Genomic DNA, 17,890 nt, shown 5'->3' with positions numbered 1-17,890 from the left:
TTAACTTAAGAGAGTACAAAAAGTTGCACAAGATGACCTAGTTTTGCTTCTTTCAAGAAAATATTGCCAGAAATATGTCTTAGAATTGCCTAAAACTCACAGGTACTCTATTGATAGCTGACTATGGGGGATTTTCAAATGAGTATACCCCAGAAGTATTGGCTCAATTATCGTGAAATTTTACCAATGTTTATGGGGAACATGTGCAAGTGTTCACAAAAATTTTCAACAAAATCTGTGATGGTCATGGCCTACACCACTTGGCAGCCTTTTTATTTTACATCAGCACAGTGAACCTAACCTAAAACTTCCTGCTGTCAGAACTTGGGCACACTAAAAATCTTGAAACTGCTAGTTATTTTTATCAGTACTGATATTTACAGTATAAGTTACTCACATGACACTGCTCAGTATCAACAGTTAATGTTCTTTTGAAAGAATTTTTTGTTGTGGTCTTCAGTCCAAAGACTGGTTTGACGCAGCTCTCCATGCCACTCTATTCTGCGCAAACCTCTTCATCTCCAAGTAGCTACTGCAACCTACATCCTTCTGAATCTGCTTACCATATTTATCTTTTGGTCTCCCTCTATGATTTTTAACCCCCACACTGCCCTCCAGTACTAAATTGGTGATCTTGTGATGCCTCAGCATGTAGCCTACCAAACAATCCGTCCTTCTAGTCAGGTTGTGACACAAATTTCTCTTCTCCTCAATTCTATGCAGTCCTCCTAATTACTTACGTGATCTACTCAATCTTCAGCATTCTTCTGTAGCAACACATTTCGAAAGCTTCTATTCTCTTCTTGTCTAAACTGTTTATCGTCCACATGTCGGTTTCATAAATGCCTATACTCCATACAAATACTTTCAGAAAAGACTTCCTGACACTTAAATCAATAAACAATATCAACAAATTTCTCTTTTTCATAATCTCTTTTCTTGCCATTGCCAGTCTGAATTTTATATTCTCCCTACTTCGGCCATCAGCTGTTTTGCTCCCCAAATAGCAAAACTCATCTACTACTTTAAGTCTCTCATTTCCTAACCTAATTCCCTCAGCATCATCTGATTTATTTCAACTACATTCCATTATCCTCGTTTTGCTTTTGTTTATGTTCATCTTATATCCTTCTTTCAAGACACTGTCAATTCCATTCAATTGCTCTTCCAGGTCTTTTGCCATCTGACTGAATTACAATGTCATGAGCAAAACTGAAAGTTTTTATTTCTTCTTCCTGACTTCAATTCCGACTCCAAATTTTTTCTTTTGTTTCCTATACTACATGCTCAATGTATACATTGAATAGCATCGGGGATAAGTTACAACCCTCTCTCTCTCTCTCTCTCTCTCTCTCTCTCTCTCTCTCTCTCTGTCTCTGTTCTCAACCACCACTTCCCTTTAATGCCTCTCACATCTTGTAACTGCCATTTGGTTTCTGTACAAATTGTAAATACCCTTTCACTCCCTGTATTTTACCCCTGCCACCTTTAGAAATTGAAAGAGAATTCCAGTCGACATTGTCAAAAGCTTTCTCTAAGACTACAAATGCTATTAACATAGGTTTGTCTTTTCTTAACCTACCTTCTAAGAAAGGTCTATGGTAACTATTGCCTCATGTATTCCTTTATTTCTCTGGAATCTGAACTGATCTTCCCCAAGGTCGGCTTCTACCAGTTTTTCCATCCTTCTGCAAAGAATTCGCATTAGTATTTTGCAGCCGTGACTTATTAAACTGATAGGTCAGTAACTTCAACATCTATCAGCATCTGCTTTCTTTAGAATTTGGATTATTATATTCTCCTTGAAGTCTGAGGGTATTTCACCCATTCCATACCTGTCATTCACTAGATGGAAGAGTTTTGTCATGGCTGGCTCTCCCAAGGTTATCAGTAGCTCTAACACAATGGTGTCTATTCCCGAGGCCTTGTTTTGACTTTATTCTTTCAGTGTTTTGTCAAATTCTTCATGCAGTATTATATCTCCCTTCTCATCTTCATCTACATCCTCTTCCATTTCCATAATATTGCCCTGAAGAACATTTCCCTAGTATAGGCTCTCCTGAAGAGGGGCAGCAGCCTTTTCAGTAGTTGCAGGGGCAACAGTCTGGATGATTGACTGATCTGGCCTTGTAACACTAACCAAAACGGCCTTGCTGTGCTGGTGCTGTGAACGGCTGAAAGCAAGGGGAAACTACAGCAGTAATTTTTCCTGAGGGCATGCAGCTTTACTGCATGATTAAATGATGATGGCGTCCTCTTGGGTAAAATATTCCGGAGGTAAAATAGTCCCCCATTCGGATCTATGGGCGGGGACTACTCAAGAGGACGTCGTTATCAGGAGAAAGAAAACTGGCGTTCTACGGGTCAGAGTGTGGAATGTCAGATCCCTTAATCGGGCAGGTAGGTTACAAAATTTAAAAAGGGAAATGGATAAGTTAAAGTTAGATATAGAGGGGAATTAGCGAAGTTCGGTGGCAGGAAGAAGAAGACTTTTGGTCAGGTGAATACAGGGTTATAAATACAAAATCAAATAGGGGTAATGCAGGACTAAGTCTAATAATGAATAAAAAAATAGGTGTGCAGGTAAGCTACTACAATCAGCATAGTGAATGCATTATTATGGCCAAGATAGACACAAAGCCCACGCCTACTACAGCAGTCCAAGTTTATATGCCAACTAGTTCTACAGATGACGAAGAAATTGATGAAATGTATGATGAGATAAAAGAAATTATTCAGATAGTGAAGGGAGACGAAAATTTAATAGTCATGGGTGACTGGAATTCGAGAGAAGAAAAGGGAGAGAAGGAAACATAGTGGGTGAATATGGATTGGGGGAGAGAAATGAAAGAGGAAGCTGTATGGTAGAATTTTGCACAGAGCACAACATAATCATAGCTAACACTTGGTTTAAGAATCATGAAAGAAGGTTGTATACATGGAAGAACCCTGGAGATACTAGAAGGTTTCAGATAGATTACATAACGATGAGACAGAGATTTAGGAACCAGGTTTTAAATTGTAAGACATTTCCTGGGGCAGATGTGAACTCTGACCACAATCTATTGGTTATGAACTGTAGATTAAAACTGAAGTAACTGCAAAAAGGTGGGAATTTAAGGGGATGGGACTAGAGTAAAGTGAAAGAACGAGACGTTCTAGAGAGTTTCAGAGGGAGAATTATGGAATGACTGACAATAACAGGGGAAAGGAATACAGCAAAAGAAGAATGGATAGTTTCGAGAGATGTAGTAGAGAAGGCAACAGAAGACAAAGTAGGTAAAAAGATGAGGGCTAGTAGAAATCCTTGGATAACAGAAGAGATGTTGAATTTAATTGATGAAAGGTGAAAATATAAAAATGCAATAAATGGAGCAGGTAAAAGGGAAAACAAATATCTAAAAAATGAGATTGTCAGGAAGTGAAAAATGGCTAAGCAGGGATGGCTAGAGGACAAATGTAAGGATGTAGAGGCTTATCTCACTAGGGGACCTTTGGAGGAGAGAGACAACCACCTGTATGAATATCAAGAGCTCAGACGAAAACCAGTCCTAAGGAAAGAAAGGAAAGCAGAAAGGTGGAAGCAGTATTGTGAGAGCCTGTTGTTTGTTGTTTTAGTCTTCAGTCCTGAGACTGGTTTGATACAGCTCCCCATGCTACTCTATCCTGTGCAAGCTTCTTCATCTCCCAGTACCTACTGCAGCCTACATCCTTCTGGATCTGCTTAGTGTATGCATCTCTTGGTCTCCCTCTACGATTTTTACCCTCCATGCTGGCTTCCAATACTAAATTGGTGATCCCTCAATGTCTCAGAACAAGTCCTACCAACCAATCCCTTCTTCTAGTCAAGTTGTCTCACAAGCTCCTCTCCTCCCCAATTCTATTCACTACCTCCTCATTAGTTAAGTGACCTACCCATCTAATCTTCAGCGTTCTTTTGTAGCACCACATTTAGAAAGCTTCTATTCTCTTCTTGTCCAAACAATTTATCGTCCATGTTTCACTTCCATACATGGCTACGCTCCATACAAATACTTTCAGAAACTCCTTCCTGACACTTAAATCTATACTCGATGTTAACAAATTTCTCTTCTTCAGAAAAGCTTTCCTCGCCATTGCCAGTCTACATTCTATATCCTCTCTACTTCGACCATCATCAGTTATTTTGCTCCTCAAATAGCAAAACTCCTTTACTACTTTAAGTGTATCATTTCCTAATCTAATTCCCTCAGCATCACACGACTTAATTCGACTACATTCCGTTATCCTCGTTTTGCTTTTGTTGTTGTTCATGTTATACCCTCCTTTCAAGACACTGTACATTCCGTTCAACTGCTCTTCTAAGTCCTTTGCTGTCACCGACAGAACTACAACGTCATCAGCGAACCTCAAAGTTTTTATTTCTTCTCCATGGATTTTAATACCTACTACAAACTTCTCTTTTGTTTCCTTTATTGCTTGCTCAATATACAGATTGAATAACATCAGGGATAGGCTACAACCCTGTCTCACTCCCTTCCCAACCACTGCTCCCCTTTCATGTCCCTTGACTCTTATAACTGCCATCTGCTTTCTGTACGAATTGTAAACAGCCTTTAGCTCCCTGTATTTTACCCCTGCCACCTTCAGAATTTGAAAGAGAGTATTCTAATCGACATTGTCAAAAGCTTTCTCTAAGTCTACAAATGCTAGAAACATAGGTTTGCCTTCCCTTAATCTATTATCTAAGATAAGTCGTAGGGTCCGTATTGCCTCACGTGTTCCAACATTTCTACGGAATCCAAACTGATCTTCCCCGAGGTCGGCTTCTATCAGTTTTTCCATTTGTCTGTAAAGAATTCGCGAAAGTATTTTGCAGCTGTGACTTATTAAACTGATAGTTTGGTAATTTTCACATTTGTCAACACCTGCTTTCTTTGGGATGGGAATTATTATATTCTTCTTGAAGTCTGAGGGTATTTCGCCTGTCTCATACATTTTGTACACCAGATGGTAGAGTTTTGTCAGGACTGGCTCTCCCAAGGCTGACAGTAGTTCTAATGGAATGTTGTCTACTCCAGGGGCCTTGTTTTGAGTCAGGTCTTTCAGTGCTCTGTCAAACTCTTCACGCAGTATCATATCTCTATTTCATCTTCATCTACATCCTCTTCCATTTCCTGCCTTTTTGCAGTTTCTTAAGTTTTAATCTATGGTTCATAACCAATAAATTGTGCTCAGAGTCCACATCTGCCCATGGAAATGTCTCACAATTTAAACCTGGTTCCTAAATCTCTGTCTAACCACTACACAGGGTGTCCCATTTATCTTTACCATCCTAAATAACTATTTGTCCAGATGCAAATTACAAAATGTTTCAAACAAACGTTCTTTAGCCGTCATGGGGAACCCAATCAGCTTGATTGCCTTCATTTTAGCTTTGTTTTAACAAAGATATGAACAGCAGTATGACTTAAATGCACCCTGTATTTTTATTCGGTAATTCATTTCCTAAAAACCTATTAAAAAATGTGTCACAGTGTACCATTCACTGAAACACAACATTGTGTAATTAATAACTTTGTGTTTCAGTGAATGGTACACTGTAATACATTTTTGAATAGGTCTTTAGGAGAGGAAATGACTTACAGGATGCCATTTAAAAAAGTCATACTGCTGTCCATCTTCTTCTTAAGTTGCCAATCCTAAGATTGATTTGCAGCAGCTCTACATTCAGTGCGATTGTCGGGCAGCCTCTTCAATTCCGTGAAACTTCCGCATCCTAGGTCCTGCATTATCTGGCTTATGTACTTTCTTCTAGGTCTGCCTCTTGCCCTTTTGCCCTCCACAAGGCCTTCTGTTATAGTAAAACAAAGCTACAATGAAGGCTATCATGCTGATTGATGTCCCCCTGATGGCTGAAGAACATTTGCTTGAAACATTTTGTAATTTGCATCTGGACGAACAGTTATTTAGGATGGTCAAGAAAACGGGACACACTGTACAATAATATCTGAAACCTTCTGGTGTCTCCAGGTCTCTTCCACGTTTACAGCCTTCTATAGTATCAGCCAGGTTTACCACATTGCCTTAATAGTGTGATCATTATTGGTGACAATTTCACAAACATGAAGTTAGCTACCACGAATCTAATAATGCAGAGGCTTGTTACAACAGATGTGCTGCAAACTGCACATGTGACAATGTCTCCCATAGTAGAAGAAGACAGTATATTATCTCCTCATGATAATATTATGACTGGTTTCTAGACAGAGATCCTGGGACATTTTTCAAAGGGAAATTGATCACCCTCATTTGTTAAGCATTGTTTACTTTCCAGGCGCAACTGTATTGTAAACTAAGAAGCACAGATTGTAACCGAATGAGCTCTTCGACTGGTAGTCATGGATTAGCAATCTGCACTCCCCGACTGTGTGTATTGAACTTTACCAATAGCTTTTTAGTCATTAATGGCTGAGACTGAATGAACATTTCAAAGACAGGTTGCCTCAAACATATCATCCTCTTTTAAAAATTTTGTTCTTAATTATTAATTTTGCAGCTTTTACACATGGAGAACACTGTTTGGATTTAATTTTTTATTGGTTTTAACAAAGGTTATAGCACATGCCTTTTTATGTGATGCTGTCAGTGTACATTCATTTACTTTCTGAATTGCCCTATGGGCCACTCACTTCATTTCAAATTTCACAGCGTGAAAACAACCTGATTATAAACTGAGCACTCTGCCAGAAATTAATTTTTCTACCAACCTATTGCACCACAGACATGTGGAGAGGCCATGCTAGTCCCATTCATCAGCTGGCTATTCCTTAAGGTAAAGTTAGGGACTGAGGTGATTGCACCACCAGGAGCACAGACGGTCACACCAAAATCACCATCTATCGTAGGTCCCCGCGATGTCCACGTGTACGGCATACCCGGTTGTTTCTCACGGAGTGAGTATTCTGCTACCATCATATCTGGCGAAACATATGCACCGACTCCTGAAAAACATACCATTAGTATATTAGAATATAAAAAAGTGATTAATCTACAATACAACACTGACAAATAAACTACATAATATTAACCTCTTAACTGGTTATCCTGAGAACTCAGGTTAAACTGTTTTGCTGGGAAATATTATTCTGAGATAACTCATGCCTCCATATTTTGTGCATCCCTGCACCAACATCCAAATTGTAAACGTCGTGTTGCAGTGTATTGCTATGGCTTGTACTCTTGAAGTTTTTGCAAGATTACATGTTGTTTCATAGCATTTTGCTGCAGCTGTTGCAGTATTATGTCTGCTCACAGTTCGCTAAAATGACTTTATTATACCAGTGAGGAAGAGCAGTGGGAAGACATTCCTGTTTCGGAATCTGTTAACAAACTTCCAAACTTTAATTAAGTGGGGAAGATTGTGAGGAAGACACCAATATAGATTGTCTCAGGTCAGATTGTGGAATGTTGTTGATCAAAATACTGACTGTGCTCCACCACGATTTCCATTTACAGCTAATCCCAGCTGTACGATTCATTTTGCCGATGACAAACTTGAAATATTTGAACACTTTTTCTGACAGGAATTTGATGGGAATGACACATGTGGGAAGGTGGAAACAGCTAAATATATCACTCAATGTGTTTCAGTGACCAGATGTAATGTGTTGCTACTGTCATGTGAAGAGCTTCGAATTTTCCTTGCTGTAACCATTTTGTAAAGTGTTGTTCAGTAACCCGAACTGCAAATGTACTGGACATTGTGGGCAAGCATATCAACTCCATTTTCAATTATGTAATGTCTTACAAGAGGTTTTGCTAAATCAAAAAGTGTCTTCATTTTTCTGAGAATGAATTTTATGATGCTGCAAATCATACATATCCCACAATGAACTATATCTGACAAGTTTACCGGCACCTTGAAAATAAATTTAAAACTTATCATGTTCCTGAATGGGACATTATGGTGGATGGAAGTCTACTTTGGTACAGGGGCTGACTGGGTTGGGCACAGTAAATCCCCATGGAAAGGGCAGGATATTTAATAAAATTCCACATGCCGTGTGAATCATCTAGCAGGTATGTGTGATTCCTGATTATTTAAACGGAATGGGACAAAACAGCATGCAGACTTTACGAATTTTCCGATCGCATCACGCGATGTTTTGACATTTTCAGAACCACACTGTAGCAAGGTTGGGCAAGACTCGGTATCAGGGGTGGGTATAAAATGATAATTGAGTGCTTCTATTGACAACCAAACTTATCTCCTGATGTAACCAAAAACTTTTAGAGAAAACTGCAGATCACTTGAACGTTAATTCCCCAATCATATTGTAATCATTGGTGGAGACTTAAAATCATCCAACAATCAGTGGGGGAAAAACACAGTTTTGTTAGAGGTGGGCATGGTAAGACATCCTGTGAAATATTACTAAATGCATTCTCTGAAAACTACCTAGAACAGATAGTTGGGAACCCCACTCAAAATAGAAGTTCATTGGACCTGACCTCTCTTGAGGATGACCACACTGAAACTGGTATCATAGACCATGATGCAGTTGGAGCAACAATGATTACCAAAGTACAAAGAACACCTAAAACAAGCAGAAAAGATATATATGTTCAGAAAACTAGATAAAAAAATCGGTAGTGTCATACCTCAATGAGAAGCTTGAGACTTTCAACACAGCCAGAGTTCATGTGGCCCTACCCTATGTTTTAAAGAATAGTTGACCATGCAGCATTGGATAGATATGTACCCAGCAGAACAGTTCATATTGGAGGGAACATCCATAATATATAATCACTGTAAAAAAATTCTAAAGAAACAGAGATTACTGCATAATAAGTGTAAAACAAATAGTAGGGCTATAGATAGAGGGATGCTGAATGAAACACATTTGGCTGTCAAGAGAGCAATACATGAAGTCTTCAATGACTACCATAGCAGAATAATGTCACATGATCTTTCACAGAACCCAAAGAAATTCTGGTTGTATGCAAAGGCTGTTAGTGGCACCAAAGTTAGAGTCCCGTACCTAGTGAATCAGACAGAAACTGAAACTAATGGTAGCGAAGCAAAAGCTGAAATGCTTAACTCCACTTTCAAATGTTCCTTTACAAAGGAAAACCCAGAAGAATTTACCATTTAATCCTCATACCACAGAAAATATGAATGGAGAATTGCCCCAATTTCATCCTCGTACCACCAAAAAGACAAATGAAATAAGTATTAGTGTCAGTGGTGTTGAGAAACATCCAAAATCGTTAAAACTGAACAAAGCTCCAGGGTCCAATAGAATCCCTGTCAGATTCTATACTGACTTTGTGGTTGACTTAGCCCCTCTTCTGACTATAATCTACTGCAGATCCCTCAAACAAAAAACCATGCCCAGTTCTTGGTGAAAGGCATACATCACACCAGTCTGCAAGAAGGCTAGTAGAAGTGATGCACAAAAGTACCATCCAATATCCTTAACATTGATTTGTTGTATAATCTTGGAATCTATTCAGAGTTCAAACATATGAGGTATCTTGATTAGAACAACCTCCTCAATGCCAACCCCAAGCACGGATTTTGGAAACATCGATCACGTGAAACCCAAATTGCACTTTTCTCACATGGCATACTGAAAGTTTTGGATCAAGGCAATCAGGTAGATCCAGTACTTCTCGATTTCCAAAAAGCATTTGACTCATACTACATGTATGTTTATTGTCATTAGTACGATCATATGCAGTAGCAAGTGAAGTTTGTGACTGTATTGAGGACTTTTTGTTAGGGAGAATGCAAAATGTTATCTTGGATGGACAATCATCATCATCATCATCATCATCATCATCATCATCAATAGAAGTAACTTTGGGTGTGCCCCAGGGATGTGTGTTGGATATGTGTTGGACCCTTGTTGTTCATGTTATATATTAATGAGCTTGCAGACAATATTAACAGTAAAATCAGGCTTTGATGCAGTTATTTATAATGCAGTACTATCTGAAAGAAGCTACATAAATATTCAGCCAGATCTTAAGATTTCAAAGTGGTGCAGAGATTGGTAACTTGCTTTAAATGTTCAGAAATGTACAATTTTGCACTTCACAAAATGAAGAAACGTAGTATCCTATGAATATAATCAATGAGTCACTGTTGGAATTAGCCAGTTCATACAAATACCTAGGTGTAACACTCTGCAGGGGTATGAAATGGAATGATCACTTAGATTCAGTTGGGGGTAAGGCAGGTGGTATACTTTGTTTTATTGGTAGAATACTGGGGAAGTGCAATCAATCTACAAAGGAGATTGCTTACAAATCACTTGTGCGAACAGTTCTACAATATTGCTCAAGTGTGTGGGACCAATACTAGATGGAATTAACAAGGGATATTGAACTTCTGCAGAGGGGGGTAGCACGAATGGTCACAGGTTTGTTTAAAGACTGTTGAAGACAGATGTTAGGTAGTCTGAGAAAGTCTATTAAAATATCAAAAACTGGCTTTAAACTGTAACTCTAAGAATATATACAACCCTGTAACGTATTGCTTACAAAGCAATAATATAAGATTAGAATAATTACTGCACATACAGAGGCATTCAAACACTCACTCTTCCTGCACTCCATATGTAAATGGATAGGGAACAAGCCATAATAAGTAGTACAATGGGTCGTACCCTCTGCCACACACCTCAAGGTGGTTTGCAGAGTATAGATGTAAATAGCTTTTACACATCTCCACAGTTAGCAGATTACCAATTTAGAGGTTAACTGATAGTTATGGAACACTAAAAATGACCCAGAGATGTCACAGTTTCTACAAAATATAAAATTACAACAGGCAGAATTTGCAAGTGAAAAAGTTCTAGCATTGCGCTGAAAAGACAAGATAGATGTGGTACTCCTTTCAACTATTCTCGAGCCGATCAGTGTATGGCATTGGATACTGTACACAGAAGACAAGAAGTATAACAACAAAATCTTTGTTTGCTAGAAGTTTCTGTGTAGAATTATTTTATTTTGTATGGCAAATCAGGAGGGGAAAAAGGATTCACTGAATTTTATGTTGACCCTCCTAATGCAAGCCAACCAGCACGAACGCACCACCCTCCTCAGTTGACAGAAAGATATTTCCCAGAAGTCACTGAACCAACAGAGCAGAATGCCCATGAGAAGCACGTCCGGAGAGAAACGCGAAACTACTGCCTCTGGTGCCAGGTCCCCTTGTGTGTCACTCCTTGCTTCAATCTATGATACAAAAGCTGATTTATAATAACATGCTAGTGTGACCCTCATATGTATATAGCTGCAGTCTGATTTCTGTCTTTAATTAAAAATTTTATTCTCTGTGTGAAACACCATGTTGTAGCAAGTACTTTCAGAGATTTGTGATGAGCCCAAATTATCTTGAGATAACATGTTTTATCCACTTCCACCTACATATCTCCTTGGATTTTCAAGATAAACTAAGAAATCAGTTGCCAAGCAATGTTGCTGTTTTCGTCTTCAGTCCTGAGGCTGGTTTGATGCAGCTCTCCATGCTACTCTATCCTGTGCAAGCTGCTTCATCTCCCAGCACCTACTGCAACCTACATCCTTCTGAATCTGTTTAGTGTATTCATCTCTTGGTCTCCCTCTACGATTTTTACATTCCATTCTGCCCTCCAATACTAAATTGGTGATCCCTTGATGCCTCAGAATATGCCCCACCAACCGATCCCTTCTCCTACTCATGTTGTGCCACAAATTTCTCTTCTCTCAAATTCTGTTCAATATCTCCTTATTAGTTATGTGACCTACCCATCCCATCTTCAGCATTCTTCTGTAGCACCACATTTCAAAAGCTTCTATTCTCTTCTTGTCCAAACTATTTATCGTCCACGTTTCACTTCCATACATGACTACACTCCATACAAATACTTTCAGGAACGACTTCCTGACGCTTAAATCTACACTCGATGTTAACAAATTTCTCTTCTTCAGAAACGCTTTCCTTGCCATTGCCAGTCTACATTTTATATCCTCTCTACTTAGACCATCAGTTATTTTGCTCCCCAAATAACAAAACTCATTTACTACTTTAAGCCTCTCATTTCCTAACCTAATTCCTGCAGCATCACCCGATTTAATTCGACTACATTCCATTATCCTCATTTTTCTTCTGTTGATGTTCATCTTATATCATCCTTTCAAGAGACTGTCCATTCCATTCAGCTGCCCTTCTGGTCCTTTGCTGTCTCTGTCAGAATTACAATGTCATCGGCGAACCTCAAAGTTTTTATTTCCTCTCCATGGATTTAATTCCTACTCCGAATGTTTCTTTTCTTTCCTTTACTGCTTGCTCAATATACAGATTGAATAACATCAGGGATAGGCTACAACCCTGTCTCACTCCCTTCCCAACCACTGCTCCCCTTTCATGTCCCTCGACTCTTATAACTGCCATCCGATTTCTGTACAAATTTTAAATGGCCTTTCGCTCCCTGTATTTTACCCCTGCCACCTTCAGAATTTGAAAGAGAGTATTCCACTCAACATTGTCAAAAGCTTTCTCTAAATCTACAAATGCTAGAAACGCAGGTTTGCCTTCCCTTAATCTATTATCTAAGATAAGTCGTAGGGTCCCATTTGTCTGTAAAAGAATTCGTGTTAGTATTTTGCAGCCGTGGCTTATAAAACTGACAGTTCGGTAATTTTCTCATCTGTCAACACCTGCTTTCTTTGGGATTGGAATTATTATGTTCTTCTTGAAGTCTGAGGGTATTTCGCCTGTCTCATACACCTTGCTCACTAGATGGTAGAGTTTTGTTAGGCCTGGCTCTTCCAAGGCTGTAAGTAGTTCTAATTGAATGCTGTCTACTCCCAGTGCCTTGTTCCGGATTAGGTCTTTTAGTGCTCTGTCAAACTCTTCACGCAGTATCATATCTCATCTTTCATCTCCATCTACATTCTCTTCCATTCCTATAATATTTTCCTCAAGTACATCGCCCTTGTATAGACCCTCTATATACTCCTTCCACCTTTCTGCTTTCTCTTCTTTGCTTAGAACTGGTTTTCCATCTGAGCTCTTGATATTCATGCAAGTGGTTCTCTTTTCTCCAAAGGTCTCTTTAATTTTCCTGTACGCAGTATCTATTTTACCCCTAGTGATATGCGCCTCTACATCCTTACATTGGCCTCTAGCCATCCCTGCTTAGACATTTTGCACTTCATGTCGACCACATTTCTGCCTGCTTCATTTACGGCATTTTTATATTTTCTCCTTTCATCAATTAAATTCAATATCTCTTCTGTTACCCAAGGATTTCTACTAGCCCTTGTCTTTTTACCTACTTGATCCTCTGCTGCCTTCACTATTTCATCTCTCAAAGCTACCCATTCGTCTTCTACTGTATTTCTTTCCCCCATTCTTGTCAATCGTTCCCTAATGCTCTCCCTGAAGCTCTCTACAACCTCTTACAACATCTGGTTCTTTCAGTTTACCCAGGTCCCATCTTCTCAAATTCCCACCTTTTTGCAGTTTCTTCAGTTTCAATCTACAGTTCATAACCAATAGATTGTGGTCAGAGTCCACATCAGCCCCTGGTAATGTCTTTCAATTTAAAACCTGGTTCCTGAATCTCTGTCTTACCATTATATAATCTATCCGAGACCTTCTAGTATCTTCAGGCTTCTTCCAGGTATACAACCCTCTTTTATGATTCTTGAACCAAGTGTTAGCTATGATGCTCTGTGCAAAATTCTACCAGGAAGCTTCCTCTTTCATTCCTTAATCCCATTCCATATTGACCTACTACGTTTCCTTCCCGTCCTTTTCCTACTATCGAGTTCCAGTCATCCATGACTATTAAATTTTCGTCTCCCTTCACTACCTGAATAATTTCTTTTACCTCATCATACATTTCATCAATTTCTTCGTCATTTGCAGAGCTAGTTGGCATATAAACTTGTACTACTGTAGTAGGCGTGGGCTTCGTGTCTATCTCGGCCACAATAATGCGTTCACTATGCTGTTTGTAGTATCTTATCTCCTATTTTTTTATTCATTATTAAACCGACTCCTGCATTACTCCTATTTGATTTTGTATTTATAACCCTGTATTCACCTGACCAAAAGTCTGCTTCTTCCTGCCACCGAACTTCGCTAATTCCCACTATATCTAACTTTAACCTATCCACTCCCCTTTTTAAATTTTCTAACCTACCTGCCCGATTAAGGGATCTGACATTCCATACACTGACCCATAGAACGCCACTTTTTTTTCTCCTGATAACAACGTCCTCTTGAGTAGTCCCCGCCCGGAGATCCGAATGGGGGACTATTTTACCCCCGGAATATTTTACCCAAGAGGACACCATCATCATTTAACCATACAGTAAAGCTGCATGCCCTCGTGGAAAAATTACGGCCGTAGTTTCCCCTCGCTTTCAGCCGTTCGCAGTACCAGCATAGCAAGATCGTTTTGGTTAGTGTTACAAGGCCAGATCAGTCAATCATCCAGACTGTTGCCCCTGCAACTGCTGAAAAGGCTGCTGCCCCTCTTCAGGAACCACACATTTGTCTGGCCTCTCAACAGATACCCCTCCATTGTGGTTGCACCTACGGTACGGCTATCTGTTTCGCTGAGGCACGCAAGCCTCCCCACCAACGGCAAGGTCCATGGTTCATGGGTAAGGCCAAAGCAATATATTTTCAAAAATGTTTAATATTATATGGAAATAAAAATAGATAATGTTTTGAAAGTTTTGTGGCAGGAATAGTTTTGTTAGTGGGTTATGCAATGAAGGCTGCAACTGGTACTCCCAACTGTTCTGTGTACTCGTGGTATTAACTACTACAGCATTTGGTCTCATAGCTCCCACCCTTGAGAAGAGGCTTCAGTAATCACATGGCAAATACGAAGTGGGTTTATCTCTGAAATTATTATTATTATTATTATTATTATTTCTTTACTTTCTCAGACGTTAAGTCTGGTTAAAAGTGGAAAGTGACACGGACCTTGATGAAGCGTCACTTCCTTTTAACTGTATGGTATGTGTTATATTGCATTTAGGAACTTTCGGGTAATTGAACATGTATCAATAATTACAGATTTCAGTAGTTGTATATATAAGTTTGGATGTAGCTGTATTGCATTGATGTACTGGTGGATATTGTGTGGTATGACTCCTGTAGTTGATAGTATAATTGGTATAATGTCAACTTTATCCTGATGCCACATGTCCTTGACTTCCTCAGCCAGTTGGATGTATTTTTCAATTTTTTCTCCTGTTTTCTTCTGTATATTTGTTATATTGGGTATGGATATTTCGATTAGTTGTGTTAATTTCTTCTTTTTATTGGTGAGTATGATGTCAGGTTTGTTATGTGGTGTTGTTTTATCTGTTATAATGGTTCTGTTCCAGTATAATTTGAATTCATCATTCTCCAGTACACTTTGTGGTGCATACTTGTATGTGGTAATGTGTTGTTTTGTAAGTTTATGTTGTAAGGCAAGCTGTTGATGTATTATTTTTGCTACATTGTCATGTCTTCTGGGGTATTCTGTATTTGTTAGTATTGTACATCTGCTTGTGATGTGATCTACTGTTTCTATTTGTTGTTTGCAAAGTCTGCTTTTATCTGTTGTGGTATTGGGATCTTTAATAATATGCTTGCTGTAATATCTGGTGTTTATTGTTTGATCCTGTATTACAATCATGAATCCTTCCGTCTCACTGTATATATTGCCTTTTCTTAGCCATCTGTTGGATGCATCTTGATCGATGTGTGGCTGTGTTAGATGATACGGGTGCTTGCCATGTAGTGTTTTCTTTTTCCAATTTATTTTCTTCGTGTGATCTAAAGGGTTGTAGAAGTGGTTATGAAATTGCAGTGGTGTAGCCGAAGTATTTATACGAGTGATTGCTTTGTGTATTTTGCTAGTTTCTGCTCGTTCTATAAAGAATTTTCTTAAATTGTCTACCTGTCCATAATGTAGGTTTTTTATGTCGATAAATCCCCTTCCTCCTTCCTTTCTGTTTAATGTGAATCTTTCTGTTGCTGAATGTATGTGATGTATTCTATATTTGTGGCATTGTGATCGTGTAAGTGTATTGAGTGCTTCTAGGTCTGTGTTACTCCATTTCACTGCTCCAAATGAGTAGGTCAATATTGGTATAGCATAAGTATTTATATCTTTTGTCTTGTTTCTTGCTGTCAATTCTGTTTTCAGTATTTTTGTTAGTCTTTGTCTATATTTTTCTTTTAGTTCTTCTTTAATATTTGTATTATCTATTCCTATTTTTTGTCTGTATCCTAGATATTTATAGGCATCTGTTTTTTCCATCGCTTCTATGCAGTCGCTGTGGTTATCCAATATGTAATCTTCTTGTTTAGTGTGTTTTCCCTTGACTATGCTATTTTTCTTACATTTGTCTGTTCCAAAAGCCATATTTATATCATTGCTGAATACTTCTGTTATCTTTAGTAATTGGTTGAGTTGTTGATTTGTTGCTGCCAGTAGTTTTAGATCATCCATGTATAGCAAATGTGTGATTTTGTGTGGGTATGTTCCAGTAATATTGTATCCATAGTTTGTATTATTTAGCATGTTGGATAGTGGGTTCAGGGCAAGGCAGAACCAGAAAGGACTTAATGAGTCTCCTTGGTATATTCCACACTTAATCTGTATTGGTTGTGATGTGGTATTATTTGAATTTGTTTGGATATTAAGTGTGGTTTTCCAATTTTTCATTACTATGTTTAGGAACTGTATCAATTTAGGATCCACTTTGTGTATTTCCAATATTTGTAGTAACCATGAGTGGGGTACACTATCAAAAGCTTTTTGGTAATCAATGTATGCATAGTGTTTTTGTTTAGTTTTAGCTTGATATGTCACCTCTGCATCTATTATCAGTTGCTCTTTACAACCTCGTGCTCCTTTGCAGCAGCCTTTTTGTTCTTCATTTATAATTTTGTTCTGTGTTGTATGTGTCATTAATTTCTGTGTAATGACTGAAGTTAATATTTTGTATATTGTTGGTAGGCATGTTATGGGGCGATATTTTGCTGGGTTTGCTGTGTCTGCTTGACCTTTAGGTTTCAGATAAGTTATTCCATGTGTAAGTGTATCAGGGAATGTGTATGGGTCTGCAATGTAACTATTAAATAATTTAGTTAGATGTGAATGTGTTGAGGTGAACTTCTTTAGCCAGCAATTTGCTATTTTATCTTTTCCAGGGGCTTTCCAATTGTGAGTAGAATTAATTGCTTGGGTGACTTCATGTTGCAAAATTATCACTTCAGGCATTTGTGGTATCATCTTGTATGTGTCTGTTTCTGCTTGTATCCACCGTGCATGCCTGTTATGTTGTACCGGGTTTGACAATATGTTGCTCCAGAAGTGTTCCATGTCTGTTATAATTGGTGGATTGTCTATTTTAATGTGTGTGTTATCTATTGTCTGGTAAAATTTCTTTTGGTTTGTGTTGAATGTTTGATTTTGTTTCCTTCTATTTTCACTTTTTTGTATCTTCTAAGTCGTTTGGCCAATGCTTGTAATTTCTGTTTCTTTTCATCTAATTGCTCTATCCCTTCTTGTTGTCAGATTTTACCTAACCTTTTTCGTTTTTTTTTCTGACATTTCATTTCTTATAAATTGTGTTAGCTGTCCGATGTCCTTTCTCAGTTTTTCTATTCTGATCTGTAGCCCGTGTTGCCATGCTAGTTTTGTGGGTTTCTTCTGTGTGTTGGTTGGTTCTGATCTCTGCCTAGTGTGTATATTTAGTGTAGTGAGTGCTCCTATATAAACCAGTAGTTGTAACTCTTCCATAGTTGTGTTTTCATTTATTTTGTTGTGTATGATTGTGTTGAGATAGTTTTTATTGTTGTTTCGACTTCTGGGTTATTTGGCGGTCTTTGCAAGAA

General features: G+C 38.4%; 1 protein-coding gene across 1 annotated transcript in view; it reads right to left on the bottom strand.

The window, feature by feature from the left end:
* LOC126473230 (tripeptidyl-peptidase 2) overlaps window positions 1–17,890 on the bottom strand; it is a 289,445-nt gene that overhangs the window by 140,437 nt on the left and 131,118 nt on the right. Inside the window, exon 9 of the mRNA XM_050100144.1 lies at window positions 6,750–6,983. Within this exon, the coding sequence (XP_049956101.1) occupies window positions 6,750–6,983 (234 nt within the window). The remainder of the gene's footprint in view (window positions 1–6,749; window positions 6,984–17,890) is intronic.

This window comes from Schistocerca serialis, chromosome 4 (genome assembly GCF_023864345.2).
Source record: "Schistocerca serialis cubense isolate TAMUIC-IGC-003099 chromosome 4, iqSchSeri2.2, whole genome shotgun sequence".
Lineage (NCBI taxonomy): Eukaryota > Metazoa > Arthropoda > Insecta > Orthoptera > Acrididae > Schistocerca > Schistocerca serialis.
This window is presented reverse-complemented; position numbering and strand designations above follow the sequence as displayed.